At 38.0% G+C, this 17,418-nt stretch overlaps 1 protein-coding gene and 1 long non-coding RNA gene across 4 annotated transcripts in view; one reads left to right on the top strand and one right to left on the bottom strand.

Moving 5' to 3' along the window:
- MRPL39 (mitochondrial ribosomal protein L39) overlaps positions 1–9,531 on the top strand; it is a 33,071-nt gene extending 23,540 nt beyond the window's left edge. The window contains exons 10-11 of one of the 3 annotated variants that reach the window (XR_005651595.1): positions 5,492–5,623; positions 7,865–9,531. Coding sequence is in view for 1 of the 3 variants with exons in the window: in XM_039857265.1 (XP_039713199.1) it covers positions 5,492–5,530 (39 nt within the window). In the remaining 2 variants the exon portion in view is untranslated. Of the gene's footprint in view, positions 1–5,491; positions 7,408–7,864 lie in introns of those variants that run through there. The other 2 variants (XR_005651596.1, XM_039857265.1) reach the window with 2 other exon arrangements.
- Positions 666–13,720, bottom strand: LOC120598492 (uncharacterized). Its single transcript, XR_005651597.1, has 3 exons — positions 13,085–13,720; positions 12,831–12,975; positions 666–2,152 (listed from the first exon to the last, which is right to left on the bottom strand). It is a non-coding gene; the product is annotated as an uncharacterized LOC120598492 (long non-coding RNA).
- Between the last annotated feature and the right edge of the window lie 3,698 nt (positions 13,721–17,418).

Raw genomic sequence — 17,418 nt, 5'->3', positions numbered from 1 at the left:
AATGCATAATAGGTATCGTGCTCTTTATAGGCACTATTTTATTTAAGCCTACCATCCTTATGAAGCATATTCATCATTTTACTGGTGAGGAAATTGAGGCTTAGAGAGATTAAGTAACTCAAGTTTCATGTAGTGTAGTCTAGTACTCTTCAAATAATGCATTCCACGGCACAGTTTTTCTTAAACTTCCTTTTTGATGGTCATAGCTTTTCATTGTAACAGCAGAAAGGCAATACTAGATTAGTCTGTTCCAGGCCTGACATTCTGGGACTTTGTGGCTTTATGCAGCAAGTGGGATTTTGAAGAATTGGGACTCAAAACAAGGACTCTTCTTATAGATAAACAGTATATATAAAATGAATAGTCTGAAGAAACACCCTTGAATGTGACACATATACCTGGGGCTCCATGGGGCTCCATGGAGCCAGATGTCCATTCCAAAGGTTAAGAAGAGAATCTATCCTGGCAGCACACACAACTTGAACACAAAGCGGGGCTGGGCCAAGGGAGTACCCTCAGTAAGCGGACTATGTCCTAGGAGTCGGAAATGTTACCCTTAGGATTCTCGCAATTTTCCCCCATCGTCTTGTGTGTGTCTGTGTCTGTGTAAACAACTTCTGAAATTAGATTGTACCTCGCAAAAGAAAAAGTCCAAAAAAAAGTTATTTTAAATAGCTAAAGACTCAAGAGATTTATTTGGTTATAGTGCATAACTTTGACGAATGTGAATAAGAGTTGCTAATACAAGCATACACTAAGTATGCTAACAATTACAATTGGTTATTTGTAAGTGATATAGTTAATTATGGAGAAAAATTGCATAGAGATCCAAACCTTAAAAATTCTATCAAATCACTAGCTTTTTTCTAACAGAGTGGGAGGAACTGTTCTTGGATTATTTTACTATAACATTAAGGAAGCACTTTATATTTTACAAAGTTCTCTATCTTATGTATGCCTCTCACTAACTATGTAAAGTATTAGCCCCATTCTGTGGATTAGAAACAGGCTTGGAGAAGAAAAGTGGATTTCTGACCCAATGGGTCTGAGAATTATGTGGCTAAGCTATTAAACCTAGGTTTGGGATCTAATTTCAAATATTGAATTTTACAATTAAATCTTTGTATTTTATAGGAAAAAGATAGGGAGTTGGCTCTCAGACATCATTTACCATTCTACTTGTTAAAAAGCATTTCATTTTTTAAATACAAATTCAATGTGATAGCCTTTCAATTCCCCCTTAAGATTCAAATATAAGTATTATTATTTTTTTAAATTTATTTTTCAATGATAGTTGACATACAATATTATATTAATTTCAAGTATACAACATAGTGATTAGACATATACCTTACGAAGTGATCACCGTAAGTCTAGTACCCATAGTTATTACAATGTTATCGACTATATTCCCTAAGCTGTACTTTACATTCCTGTGACTATTTTTATAGCTTGCAATTTGTATAACATATTAATTTCAAACTGAAGTTGTGTAAATAGAAAATTATTACATAGTGGAAATAACAATTGCTAAATCTTTTTTAAAATGTTGCTAGATAATCTATGATGTAACTGGAGGATAGTAGTCCTAATTTCTAACAAGAAAGATATTCTAGAAATTTGTTTCAAAATGTATTTAGTCTGTATGTCTTCCAGTCTAATCATTAAAAGTGCTTGTAAACAATTATAATTAACAAACCATAACTTAGAATTAAAAATGACATGAATACATTTTCCTTTAAACATAAAAACAGAAATGTGGACTTGAAGATTAAAGTAAAAATGTTTGCATTCAGAATACCGCTGATAAATCTTTTAAATGACCTGACTCTTAAAACTTAATTTAAGGTAGAACATCCCAGGGGCCAGATTATGATTAACAAATTAAAAAATAATAAAGCCTGAAGTCTAAGTTTATCCAGCAGGGCGACTCATGCTTCTTTGTCATCCTCCCACGGCAGCCATTTGTTCCATGTAAATGCTAGTAACAGGCATCATACCCTGTTAATGCTAACATGTAGGAGTCAGTCGGAGGTAAAACCCCTATCACGATTAGCATTAACAGCATACCGCCTACAGCGCACCTCCAGCATTCAGAGGATGAGGCACAAAGAATTTAAACCACAGATTTCCCCTTCCTGGTTTGCGCCACCTGCAAGACAGAGAAATGGTTGTGTATGTACTTGCAGTTATAAAGTTGGATAGAATAGAAATCTGAAAGCAAAAATGTGTTTTCTTTTTAAATGAAAGACTCATTAAATCCTAGGAAGTAATTTGTTGAAAAGGGTAAAAAAACTGGCAATTTGATAACATTTTTACCTTTCAATGTAAAGACTCTTTAAATATATGTTTTAAATTCTGTAGTTCTGAATTATTTACACATATATATATCATCTTTACAACAAAAACAACACCACTCTTTAAAGTTCCCAAATACTAAAATGCAAAGGGGGAGTCGTTGAGTTCTGACACAGTACTATCTTTTCTGATTTATAACTCACTGGGGAACTAGACAATTTAAGTAAAAGGCCAAAATATTCAAAATAGTACTTTATGATTTATGAAAATTAAAACCGAATTAACCTGTTTTACAGAGGCAGAGTTTGGGCTAGATTTTCATTCTGTAATAAATAGTTGAGATTTTACCCACAAGTGTATCCATCGTAAAATGTCCCCCTCTGCTATTTAGAGATTCCTTTGGGGAAAGCATTACCCAGTGACTTTGGTTTTGATCTACGTAAAGGAAGTATGACTTAAAGAGTGCTGTGTCTCAAAATAATTGTCTTAAGCAAAAAGTAGATAAAAAAAGAAAAAGCTGAATTTGCTACTTCCTGTTACAGTATGATGTTACTAAAGTGACATTTCTACAGTTTCTGATTTCGATGTTACTCTAGTAGAACCTAGAAGTTAGAATATCATTCACATATGTGGTCTCTTTCAGTACAAGAGGGGAATCACCTTCTCTTTTATTTAATCATGAAATCAGCTAGATGTAAAATTGTGATTAACTTCAAAAGAAACGTATAAAGTTAAAAATTCCCCAGTGAATATATTTTGACAGGGCAGAATATCGTGGTTTGGAAATTTCCAAACCAAGGAAATGTATCATTCTTACTGATAGTAATTTTTTTTTTTAGCTTTCTGTTTTCTGAGATGAATTAGTATAATGATAAAAAACTTTGAACTAAATGACGTCAATTCAGGATTTTAGTTCATCTTACTGATTTTCAGTCAGTAAAGATTGTAAAAATATGGACTTTTTCCCCCACTCCACAGTAACTTGGACAAAATACTCAATAAATATATATTAATATCCTAATGTTAGTTCCTCCCCAACCAATATAATTAAACCTTTTCTTAAAGAGATATGTTTGTTTTGTATTTAAGGTGAATTGCTTGCATGGTATTCTACCCATAAATTTTCCTCCTGTTCTTTAAAGGTGACATCTGAGCACAGGTATTAAAAGAAACACTTTTAGTATGATAATTGGATTTTTTTCTTTCATCTTTTTTCACTATACATATGAATTGCCCAATTAGAGTGCTCAAAAAAGTGACAAGTGTTTTTCACAATGTGATATACTATGTTAAAGATTCTAATAGCCTTTATTTTTTATTGGTTCAAACTAAAGTTTTTCTGAAATAAAAAGCATCACACAGGTGCCCTTTTGGTCTCAATGGTCAAATGAAAACTGTGATACCGTGTTATCCAGACTGCTTAGGCATGAGGAATTCCTAAAACTTCAGAGAAATGAGCAGTTTGTCTAAATATACTATACAATCAAATCTTCTTTAAAACATAATGATACATGACAAACATTAACCCCGATAAACCGAATAAAGGAGGAAATGTTTCAGAATAGTTTTTAAAAAGGTATATTATGTAGACTTTTAGATATTAGAAAGACCAGAAGGCCATTCACCCATCCTTGTTGAAGCTATGCTCACTTTCAGTGTGTTTGACTGGGCTTGCAAGGAGCACTCAAGCTAACCAACAACAGAATTGCTATGTGTCCAAGTAGAAATTAGTGATCACAGCCAACAAAGGCTAGTCTATTAGCTAACGCATTGGGCAGAGGATGATGTCATGAGGTAATAAAAATGAAGTGACTTTTTCTGGAATCAGTACAGCCACCCAGCTGGTACAGTGGCAGAAGAATTCGATACAATTTATACTGAGCAATCAACAGTGACACCTGCTAACCATTTGATAAGAATGTGACAAGCATAATTTACAATGTATAGCAATACAAAAGAAATTTTATGGATTATACCATGTAAATTAGAGTGAGAGTCTTGAGGGTGATTTTAAATACATACTTCAAACCCCCTGACTCCAAAATACTTTTAGGCCCACGACATGAAGTAGTCATTGTCACTATAAGCTTTCCTATAGCACAATTCTTTTCAGTAGTTGAGGATAGGTATCAAGTTAAATGTAGTACTTGAAAGAATTCATTACTCAGTAATGAATGTCAAAACCATTCCTTCTCACCTTGAATAAAAACCTACCAAATGAAGTACTAAGTATACACCAGATAAATAATAATGCCAGATATCTCTGAACTATGTGGCAGGTCTACTTTTCTTCTGGTAGTGAGACCTAAACTGAAGGTAGCACTCTGGGAAACTTTTCTTTAAATGATGCTTTTCTGAAGGATGACTTTTTTTTTTTTTAATAATTTCAGTATATCCTTTATTCTTACCTTATTGATTAGCCAGAAAATATGTTACCAGACATATATTCATAGTGGAATAGGTCCTAAGTTTGTCACTAAGGATCTCGTTTCACATGAGTCATAAGTTATATCCTTCCTCAATTTTGTAAATTTCTATATTTTCTTATTTTCCTGGTTATTCTCAGTACCAATCAATTAATATTTGCATACCAAAAGAACTGTATGCCATAAAGTTTTCTTTGAAAAAAGTCATAAAGGTTGAATTTCTTAAACAAGCCATCATGACACTCCTGATTTTATTCACCCTGAAATGTACAAATATTTGGAAACTATTAATTTGTTGTTACAAGGTGTACACCTATTTCTTCTGAAATGCATAATCCTATATTGATGTAGCCATACAAATTGTAGCTGCGAAGCCATTTGAATAGGTGAAAAGCAATGTAATTATGCTTTAGAAAACTAAAATGATTGTTTAGATAATTTCCTTTAAATATTTTCCCATTTTTATTTAATTTTTCTTATGTACCAATAAATAAATGTAATTATTAAAATAGGATTCAATGTTGATTCCTATTTGGATCAATTCACTAAAAGCAACTTAGGATATAATTGCATAAAAAAGCCATATCTGGCTTTCTCACCAGACTTATTCTGATTCCTTATATATTATCAAGTTGCTGTTTGGTTTAGGTCATGATAGCTAGTAGTGAAGATTAATGCAGGTATGTAAAAATTAGGATCCTGAGAAAATTTGGACTTGTCATAGTTAATCTTTGGAATGACAATTTCTTGATTACCTTTTGGCCCAGGGTCAAAAGATGAAGGTGACTGCAAACATGATGCCCTAAGGACCTGGCCCTCCGAAAATTCTACATCTGTCTTACTGCTTCATTTCCCTTCTGCTTAGTCTGAGTTCCTTACCATTAGAACCAAGGTGGCAGGTAAGGTTTCAGGTAAACTGTTCTTGAAATGCAATTAAGTTATTTGGAGAAGGAGGGAAGGTTGGGATTGAAGCCCTGCCCATCGACACATCAATTTAGACTTGATTATTAAGTTAGTTAGCTAGTCATCTTTGAAAGCAGAGGACCTAGGGTGAGCAAGTCTTAATAGGGATAAAGAGCGATTTATAGGAAAGATGGGGATAGACCCAAAATAGTTTGAGAGCTCATCCTTTTCACTCCCAGCATAAAATAGCCAATTAAGTATTTAAAGCAATAGCATTTAAGTTTTAGTTTCAACCTCTATACATGTTATACAACCTCATATAAATGTTTCTCAGTAATTCTTTATAAAGGCCTTCAGTATTCTCTGACCAAAAGAAATATTCAGGTGACTGGTTTTCTGAAATGTGTTTATTCCTGTGAATTTTTTTTTGTTATCACATCTTTTCTGTAGAATATGATTATTCTGTATTATATCTCAGTAACTCATTTTAAAGTTAGGTCAACTTCTGTGTTGTCAGAAGATGGGGAATAGAATATTATGTTTCCTCTTGAATTCACATGAGTTCTATCATTAAAAAGGGATTGATGATATGGCAGGCTGATTAAAAGGGTAACTGAGGCCATGCTCCAGTTAAAAGTAAAATGGATTGTACTGTAGGAATAATCCATATCCTGACCTCTTGAGGAAAGATTAGATTCCATTTAAGAAAAATTCCCTGTATAAGACGTTGCTGGGAAAAAATTACGAACTCACTGTATCATGATATTTTCTTTCTACAAAAATCTAACATTCCTTCTCTTGATAGTTCTAATTAAGAATTCTTTAACAAAAATACCTACTATTCCAAAATAAGAGCTCTTTATTGAATAGACTGGTTCATACATGAAATAGTTTAATACAGCATAACTTTCTATATTTTGAAATTCAGAAAATGAGTGTTTTTAAAGGTATATGCTAGGTTAGTAATTTTTAATACAGAAAACTAAGAGAGGTACGTTTGAACTGTCTCAAGAGAAAGCTAATGTGGATATCACAGGATCACAGTGAAAACATAGTGAGTGACTATTTAATTGTGAATGCACAAATGAGAGGATATTGGCCTCAGAGATTATTCTGCTTCTCTCAATTTTAAAACGAGAAAGTTTTTACTGAAACCATTTGTGGAACTTATTTACAAACTAAGTAACCTGCCCAATAGTTTTCTCATGGACAGTGATTAATACTTTCACTTTTCAGATAAGGATGTGGAAAAAAACAGGTTAGAAATATTTTCCCCCAGAGTCATTCTGTGGAGTAAGCGAGGAATAGGCTGAGAGCCCGTTTCCATCCTGGGCCAGGGCATCATGGGCGGGCAGGGGGCGGAGGGCGGTACTTACTCAACACCCTAACTAACACTGGCAGCTTCAGGCTCGAAACTTTGGGAAAATATTATCCAATATGGATAAAAACAGGGGTGGGAAGGCGAGCGCTCAGGCGAGAGATGCAATCTATTGCTTTAAATTATGGCCATTCTTATTTCATGATTTACACAAAGAGTTTCCCATATGTCTAACAACTTAAACTTCTTAACATAAAAATTTTTTGATAATTTCTTTTTCATTTCTAATTTATTTTCAATATCCCCAGCCCCCACCCCAGGAAAAAGGAAATGTGATGGAAGTTATAAACTCTGGAGTGTTTGTCATCCTTTAAGAGTTATCTCTTTTAAGATACCTCTTCTTGAGTTCACAGTGTTTATTCTCAATACTGAGTTTCAATGAAATGCCTCCTTTGGAACTTGGTATGTGTAACCTCTTTGTGAGTTATGAGTATAGGGTCCCTTACATCTAGCATCATGGGAAAAAAATCTTCTTTTCTATTTCTACAAGCCACAGTTCCTATTTTTCTATTTCCACACACCAAAATGACCCTAAGCAAGGAAGAATATGTATGCTAAGAACTATGTTAGAGAAACTGAGAAAAGGTTTGGTTTTGCCCATTTTAAAAGCAGTTTTCTCATGATGCCACACATATAGGGTACCCTGTGTTACAAGGCGAACATCGTACCATTTACTTCTCATACCCCCATAGCATTTTACTCAGTGCCTTACCATACCAAACGAGGCCTGTGTGGTGCTCCTCAAGGTGTCCTCTCCAGATATAATTTCACACATACACTTAGCCACTAGTCTCCCTTCTTCAAATTGCTCCTCATATACGGACTTGTCCACCTTGCCTTATTTCTCTTTCTCTTGTAGACAGCAAACTCCTGGAGACTCCTGGTGTGACCCTCCCTCTCTGCCCCGCTTCCTCCCAAGGTGGTTAGTTCTCGCTCCATCCTCTTGCGGAGCGCTCATCACACTGCACTGGAGCGTTTGGCCCTGGAGTGTTTCAGTAAGATTTTAACTAATATTCATATTCCTGGAGAATTAGTGTAAGTAGAAGCTTATAAATGTGGAACTATATCGATGAGGTTTGTCAGTATTCCAGAATAATAATGGACTATTTACTTTTAGAGGATTCCTGGTGTGGATCTCAGTCCATTAATTATAATCATTATGGGATAAATGTGGAAAATATTACCAGAAATAGTCATCTGAAGTTGTGGGTGAAGATTAGCTTCCATTCCTGTTTTTTAAAGCCACACTTGGATGCCATAATCATGTGTTTTCATCGTGTGAGAGCATGTTCTTATTCTCAGGAGATAAGTGCCAAAGCATTTGGAGGTAAGATGCCAGCTCTGCATACGGACATAGAGAGAGAGATAGATGGGTAGAGACAGAGAGAAATAAAGCAAATGTGGTAAATGTTATCAATTACTGAATCTAAGGGAAAGGTCTAGTGGTGTTATTCTGTTTTCAGCCTGCTTGGGTTCCATTCCTGACCCCAGAAATGCTACTAGCTGTGTGATATCTGGCTAGTAGCATTAATTAACCTCTTTAAGTCTTGGTTGCTTCTCTAAAAATGGACATAATGATAGAACCTACCCACAAGGTCATTGTGAACATGAAGTGATACAATGAATATAAGGTATTTAGTCAGGTGCTGAGCTCATAATCAGGATTTAATGGATGTCAGCCATGGTACTGACATTAGTCATGAATACTTGCGAGTACCTATATCTATCTGTACACCTATCACATGTTGCATTTATTGTTTTAAAAGTATAAGTCAAGATACATTTACTACTACTCTACAACTGAATCATTATATAAGTTATAGGTTATCAAAAAGCCAGATCAAAATAATTCTTTGCTCTCTTAATCTCTTAAGTCATAAGTAACTGCTAAAACGTACGACAAAATGTTTCCTTGGAAATAATTTTCTAAAGTGTTTTATTAGTTTTTCTCTGGGTTAAGAATAAAAATGCATTCTGAAATGGCGAAAAACTCTTTAAAACTAAGCGATTTTTTACCTTGTCAAGAAGTTTTAGAGACCACTTTGTACTTACTTTACTTTCTCAGACTGCTTTTGTATCCCATATTCCAAACTGGTTTCTTGAAATATACAAGATCATAAATGTATACTAATAATTGCAAATGCTTATACAGGGCACACTCTGGGCCAGTTATTAGTTTGACTGCATGATGTACACGGACTCATTTATTCCTTATAAGAGTCTTAGGAATGAGTACTATCATCTTCTACATTTATGTCTGGGGGCCCTGAGGCACAGACAGGTGAACGGCCAGGTTAAACAGTGGGATGGAGGAGCACTGCTAAGACACAAACTCAAGTACTATGCTGGCCTGATGGCGGACGAGCGACATAAAAGAGCATGGCATTTTGTTAAGACAGCCAGGAACCTATACTGTGTATAGAACATTCTCATTTATGGAGAAATGGCACAAACATCATTGCATGTCATTTCACCTTATTTAGATATAGCATCACAATTTCATTAAATCAGCTGTTTGATATTCTTTACTAGTAATTTTTCCATCTGCCATTGCCTTAAGCCCATGTACCTGCATGTGGATATCGTTTTTTAGAATTGGGACAGATATTCACAATCTGTCAAAAAATCATGCCTCTTGACCAATGTTAAGCCTAATTTTCTGGCAAGTATGTCATCGTGTGTAAAGGCAGGAATTGTGCCTTTTGGTTCACAGTGTTCTTGCACATTGCTGAGAGTCTTAGAGTTGTGAGTGAGGATGCTGAACTGCTCAGATGTGATGTGTTGATCTGAGGATGAATGTGCCTTAGGGTGGTTTTGCCTGAAGTCCAAAGACAAGATTGATGAAAAGAGCTTAAGCACTTTATGCGGGTGAAAATTGTGCAGCAGTGATTAAATTGAAAGTGCTGCATTTCCTTGAGAATTTTAGATAAAAAGAATAGATGTAAGAAAGATGTAGTCAGTGAAAAGGTGAGATAAAGAGAGGCTTTTCAAATTTTAATATTTTTCCTTGAGAAAAAATGTTTCACAATTTTGTTAGTCCATCCAATTTCAGCAAAAGTGTGACAGTTTTGAAGCCAGTAAGATCCGTGGAAGGCCAGCATACATTTTCTAGTCAATTATACTAGTATTTAGTCTGATTCACTTTGAACATAGACGATATGAGTTCACTGAGTCCAGCTGTGTTTTAGGAGATATATGAAAGTGAAGTAAAGCGGTAGTCATACTTGAATCATAAATTTCATCAGTTTAAGGGACTTTAGAAATGACTCAGTACCCTCTACCCATGTTAGAGATGTGAAAAATGAGGCACAGGAATCTGCACAGAGTTGGGACTAGAAACCCGCCAAGGTTCTCAGACTGGTGCTCTTCCCACAGTACCAGGCTTCTGCACTGTGGGCTGGAGGTCTAGCATCAAAGCAATAAAGCTATTAAGATCAGTAGCTTCAGCTAAGCCATAGCCAATAACTCACAAAAACGTAGAGACGCCAGTGAGTCAAGGATAGAGGTGCTCAGTCTAGATGTGAGGTAGAGTCCACACACCACTCTCCAACATTCAAGCTATTTAGTCCTCTTAGGTTTACAAAAGGGGTAATAAAGGGGTTTACAGGAGGGTCATGGCTGAGATTTAAGGAAGCCTGGAGCCCACTGACATGAGTGCAAAACTGTGTGTGAGGATGTACTTAAAAAAAAATTGAGAAAAACATAGATAACCTCCATTAGATTTGAAGTAGGGAAAAAGGAGTAAAGAACCGTTACTCTAAAATGAAAAACCTCCTTTAAATTAAATGGTAGATCTTAGGCATGACATAAAATAGCTGATGAAAAAAACTTTTCAAAGTTAAAACCTAAGGCTTTTTTGGGTGGATTTTTTGATTCACAGAAGACTGATTTGATGAGCTATAAAGAAAGATGGTTATTAATTTTCCATGTTTGCTATTGGAAAGAAAGTGAAATTCACAGCACATTCTAACTAGTTTAAGTATTATTGTTACTGCATTTAAAATGATATCAAATTGCATAGCCATGTCCTGTTAGTCTTTCATCTAACTTTTAGATTTATTAGAATAGGGCTCACTCTCTTCTGTCTCATCTCCAGCATCTACAAATAGTGTCTAGCACAGGCAGAAATGGTGATGGCCTTCCCATAAAGAGAATGTGGCACTTAGGGATTTTTTGTTAAAGACCAATCTTATACTTTTTACACATGATTAGTCAGGTAAAAACAAGAATAGAACTTTGAGCAAATGCCACTGTTCTGCCTTGAAACAGTGTAGGTCTCAGACAGCACTCATGTTTCCCTATCTTAATGTGTGTGGTTAGGAAGTTTGTTCCTGTGGTCAGGGGGGCTGACCTACAGTGTGAGAGAACTTGGTTATTACTGGCCATTACAGAGTGGTCCATGCAGCAGAAGTAATTACTAAATGTGCTTTGGTCCTCTGAAAGAAATCAGGGAGGCAGCAAAGTATGATGGAAATAAGCCTGCACTGACAGACAAAAGGCCCTTGGTCTGCACTCCGCCCCCACAGCCTGCATCCCACATCTGTACCTAAAAGTAGGCTTTACACTAAGGACCTGGTGACCTTACTAGAGAAAACACAAATTATCTGAGCCACAAGTCCTCATAGAAAAATGGGGATAACACCACCTACTCTGCCAATTCCCTATCATCATGGCTATTGAATTAGACAATAGGCAGGAAATTGCCATGTCAACTTTTTAGCTTATAATATTGTTCACATGATTATTAAACGTTCAGCTGCCCTAGTTGATTTAGATTATACATTATGTGAAAGCCATATAAGAGGCACTGCAGAGGAATGAATGGAGATAATAAGGGGTAACTTTGGCTTTGAGATAGCTACGTACTGTCGTGTAAAAAGTACATCTCCACTTGACCTCATCTGTTTGACACAAAATATAAACTAACTTATGAGCATCATTAGATAGATACCTTTGGCCTCTTCAAATCGCGGGATCCTGGATCTGCTGTATGATGTTGGAGAAATTACTTTACCTCTCTGGGCCTCAGTTCTTCATTTTTAAGGGTTGGATTCTAGCTTATATCTTTGTCAGCTGTCAGCTTCAATAATTCCAGGTTAAATTTTATTCGTAATCATCCCAATATGCCTGCTTTAGATGATATAAAATTCAAAAGACCTAGTCCACCCTTGGGAGCTGTAAAATGCCGAGGATAGACAACCACCAGGGTTTTTGTGAGAATAAAGAAAAATAAGCAATGTGCTCTGAAAATACACCCTAGCATGATGGGAGCAAATAAACACAGAAGCTCATGGAACATTTGCTCAGTCCTCATGTCTATTAAATGAAGACATTGGTGTCTAATATGTTATGATTCTAACTTTTATAAAGTATATTAATTACTTTTCAAAATAAAATAGAAAGCTCATGTTTTGAAGGCAGTCCCATTTGATCCGCCCTGCCCCTAAGTGTGTTTTGCACACTCGTCTGGCCGCTCCAGCTGCTAATCTGGTCCAGGGCCAGGTCATAGGTACCTCCTCTTCCAACTAAGGAAACTGCGGAGAAGCTGAGTGCCAAGTCTTTATCACCCTCCCTTCTCCTCGCCCCTTCCCCCCCAGGAATCCCTTCTTGAGCGACCTGACCTCCGGTCCCGGGTGAGGTCCTGCGGACAGCGCCCCTCAGACCAGCGCTTGCAGGCGCTCGGGGCCTGGCTGGGCGCTTGGCGGCCACGTGCGCGCCACCCCCGCCCCTGTCGTCTGGCGCCAGGACCATGGCCCCACAGCCCCGCCGCATCCCGGCTCGAGAAAGAAGAGGGCAGGCGGAGGGCTAGGGCAAAGTCTGCGTACCTGTCGGGCTGGAGGGGCCTCCTTCCTTTCCCGTGCGTCTGTGCTGGGGGCTCGGCTCCTGGTCGGCTCCGGTCCCCCGGCTGGAGGAGCCCGACGTGGCGGGGTGCATTGCGCCCCGGCTCGGCGGTGCACAGGAAGCCCGCGCCTGTGAACATGCGACCCTTTTATAATCCGTTTGTGACTCATAACCGACCAGGCGCCTTTTCTGTAAAACCCCCCGCCTTGCCCCCCTCCTGCCTGTTCTTGGAACCTACAGCTAGAAAAACTTTTTTTCTTTTTAAAGGAAAAGTCGAAAAAGCCCAGTGCCTGGAGGATTGGTGTTTTCCCCTTTCCCTTTCTCGTGGGTCACTCTCTCTCTGTGTTTTTTCTCTCGATACACGCTGCGTACTTTCCTGTCCCCGCTGCAAGGCTCGGACTCCAACCTTTGTTCTTAATGAAAAGGAAACGCATTCAAATGCACGTTCACTCAGGCGGAAGGGAAGTTGCTACTTTTTGCAACTGGGTGGCGGGGGATGTCTTTACACAACCCTTGCAGATGAGAAAGAAGAGGGAGCCGAAGAGAAGCAAGTGGGAGACTTTCCTCCCCAGCGGAATCAGCTGGAGGCAAGAGCGTCCCAAATAGAGGAAGAAATGGTCAAGTGACTTCTCCATGTGATGCTTCCCCTCCTGACCCTTCGAGAGTCAGCGTTTGGTTTGGACGTTCGCGCCTTCCTATTAACCATATTCTATACTTGGAGATGTTAGGGTAAAGGGTTTGACTCTGGTTTGAGTTTGGCCTCACCAACATTCCTTCCTTGCCCGGCTTCCCATTCCCTATGACATACTCCTGGAGGTATAAGACTTCAGTCATTTTAAATTTGGGTTTCATTGCCTCTCTCTTTACTCACCCCCATCCCACCAAAAGGAGCATTTTCCTAGAGCAGGTCATTCGATACATTGGGTAGAAATTAATATAATGGATGGCAGATTTAGACTGCAAGCCTAGTTGAGTTACTCATTCTTGAAACTCGGTTCAATAAACTTTTAGATTTTTCAGGAAAAAAAAATATCAAGGGGAAGTAGGAAGTGGGGAGGAGGAGGGGACCTCAGAAATGGACTTAGCCTCATCACCATGTGACTCATGCCTTTTTGTAGATAAGGCAGGGCCACTGCTGGATCCCACTGCAAGTGTCCTATACTTGGAGTTCTGTCCCAAAGGCAGAAGACGTTTTAGAATAGTTTGTACTAAGCTGATGTCAAAAAATTATTTTTCTCTAGAACCTCTAAATGCATGTCAGAGCACATAGTACTTATAGATAGTTAAGAAATTTGAGAGCATTTTAAAACTCTCTATTCTTCAGATTTCTAATTTTTCTCTTCCTTGTGATTCAAAAAAGAATAGCCATAATCATGATAAAACGTAAAGTATTTACAATGTGCCAGGCTAGGTTCTAAAACTCCTTACGTGCGTTAACTCCTTCAGTCCTCACTGTGATCATAGGAGAGAAGAACCCTGAGGCCCAGAGAGATTACACACTTTGCTTTAGGTCATAATAAGTAGTGGAGCTGAGATTCAAACCCAGCTCCACCCCAAACTTATGGCTCCCTAATACAGTCTTCCTGCCTATTCATCTGTGTTGCCTCCGGGAGCTGGAGAAGTGGCAGTGAGTGTGGCTGTGGGAAAAGGAACCCAGATCTCCACCGGGGTGGGTCATACCCCTTGGCTGGTTATAGACACCTGCAAAGCCTTTCCCAATTTCCCTTTTCTCATATTAGGTCCTAGTTTGGGATACCTAGTAATGGTGGATAGGTAAATGGTTTTTTGAAGTCCAACCAACTTGCATTTTATACTAGTTCTAGCTTTGGACCTGGGGTTAAACTCTCTGTGTCTCAGTTTCCTCATATGTAAAATGAGGATAATAACGGCTTCCACCAGGGATTGCTATGGAGTGAGTAGTGGCCCCTGCCCCCAATTTGTGTATTGAAGCTCTCACCCCTAATGTAACTGTATTAGAATATAGGGTCTCTGAGGAGGTGATAAAGGTTAGATGAGGTCATAAGAGTGGTACTCTAATCTGTTGGGGCTGATGTGCTTATAAGAAGAGGTAGAAACATCAGAGCTTTCTCTCCACATTTGTACAAAGAAGTGGTCATGTGCGTATACAATAGGATGGTGGCTGCCTGTAAGCCAGGAAGAGAGTTCTCACCAAAAACCAAATTCTGCTTCATGTTGATCTTGGGTTTTCCAGCCTCCAGAACTGTGAGAAAATAAATGTTTGTTGTTTAAGTCACTCATCTATGGTATTTTGTTATGGCAGTTTTAGCAGACCAAGACAGGGATATAATGATTAAATAAGATGATGGATACAGAGCATCTGCTCCAAATAAATGCTTGACAAACTAAGGGCCACTTATTGGCACAAGTGTTCTTTCATAGATGTTGTGGGTTGAATTGTGTCTCCTCAGATTTATATGAAGTCTTAATCCCCAGTGCCTTAGATCGTGACCTCATTTGGGAATAGGATCACAGCAGATGTTAATTATTTATGATGAAGTCTTAGGGTGGGCTTCTCATCCAGTAGGACTGGTGTCCTTATAGAAAAAGTGCCACATGTAGAGAAAGAGACACACACAGAGGGAAGATGGCCATCTATAAGCCAAGAGCAGAGGACTGGACCCGATCCTTCCCCAACAACCTTTAGAAGGAACCAACGCTGCCAGTCCCTTGCTCTTGGACTTCTAGCCTCCAGAACTGCAAGACAATAAGTTTCTTTTGTTTCAGATGCCTGGTTTGTGTTACTTTGCTATGACTGCCCTAGCAAACCAATCCAGATGTGTGTCCAAGGCCGATCTGGCTGGTGTCCTTATCCCTCCTCATGACTCCTTACGTCTATCAGAGGCTGAGCAGGTCAGACTAAGGTCCTTCCAGATAAGAGTGGTATGTGTTGATATTACTTATTATAGATAATGATGAATAGATTGTGGCAGCTGGCACAACTACATACCAATGAAGAAATCTGGCTAAAAATACCAAAAGTTCATGAAATTCTATAGAAACCACAATAATCACAGAGAATGGTTAGGAACTGGCCTACAATCTCTCTCCTTAAAAAATTAATCATGGAAAAATAAAAAATTCCCAGGACCTTCATCTTGAAGCCCATCCCTTTGGAAGAATATAGGAAGGAGACATTTCTCAGAGTGGATAATGCTTTTCAGATGGTGGTTAAAGAAATAGACCAACATTTCCGGATGGACCAGCTTATTCAATGTAGCACAAAATTTCAGTTCACTCTTTACTCTCTCTATTGAACCGTAAATTGGAGATAATTTATTACTCAGTGAACTTGTGGATGCTCTCTGTCCCTGGGGATGAAGCAGATTAAATTGACTTCCTCTAGACCCCACCAGTAGTGCAACCATAATTAATGCCCGAGGCTAAAAATGTTGCCTCCTAGATGTTGAGAATTAATAAATAGTGTTTGTTTTATTTTTCAATCATAAAGCATCAGAAGTTTTTATTTCTATCATAATTTAATTTGTATTCCTTTTACTGTTTATAACATATTAGAGGCTCAAATCTCAAGTTTATGTTTTTCTTACCCACATTTCTTCTGTAAATGGGTTACTTGTTTAGAGGTTATGTGACACTCTTAAATGCTGGGATGCCTTTCCCTTCAAAGGCTAATGGAGTGGCCTTTCTCTTTTTTCCTTTTAAATCTCTTTCCATCAAAGTTTGGATGAAGTTTATAAATTATAGAGAATTAACCTTGCAACTGTATCTTTCCCACTCACCTCCCTCCCAAAGCACAGGGTAATGAAGTCAAACCTTAAATAGGAGAGTAATTGCAATGAGTTTACGGGCTCTGATTAGCTGTGTCTTAATTGTCTAATCATTTGTAGGCACCATTGTCTCATGAGAATCATTTTGGCTGCATATATGTTGCCTCCTGTAGATAACTTCTTTCATAACCTTAATGGTTAAACTTTCTGATAATGAAGATTTTTTTTTTTTTTGCTCTAGGTCCATTTTTTTTTTTTTTATGTTTTGGGAAGCTAGGTTGTCATAATCTGTTGGGAAGTTTCATGTAATGGTGGAAGAATTAAGGTCTTGGATTGAACTGAGATCTTAAAAATATTTTGATTCATGAACAACATTGTCAGGGAACCATCCTGCTTCCCTGTTTACCGTCATCACATATAGAGAAAATTCTTCTGCCTCCCTACCCCCACCCCTGGCACTCTCTTCACGTAGCCATATTCTTATCTTTACTGGCCTGGTCTAGGGTTCTTAGCTTCAGTTGGTTAATTGATCAGTCACTTGTAGTACATCATTTTCTACTGTCTTTTCTCTCTCTCTCTCTCTCTCTCTCTCTCTCTCTCTTTCTCTCTCTCTAAAATGTCCAGGAAGACGTCTGTAAAGCACCAGCACTGTCACAAATCACTCATGTTCTGTTTCTGCCTGAAGACCAATGTGTACAAACAAGGCACCTGGAATCATCTTGCAACTCAGTGCTGCTCTGATGTAGTTCACTGTCTTAGCCATAACAAAATACCACAGACTGGGGGGCTTAATCAGACTTTTATATCTCACAGTTCTGGAGGCTGG

This window comes from Pteropus medius, unplaced genomic scaffold (assembly GCF_902729225.1).
Source record: "Pteropus medius unplaced genomic scaffold, Ma_sr-lr_union100, whole genome shotgun sequence".
In the NCBI taxonomy this organism is placed as follows: domain Eukaryota; kingdom Metazoa; phylum Chordata; class Mammalia; order Chiroptera; family Pteropodidae; genus Pteropus; species Pteropus medius.
Note: the sequence above shows the minus strand (reverse complement) of the source record. Positions and strands in the feature narration are given on the sequence as shown.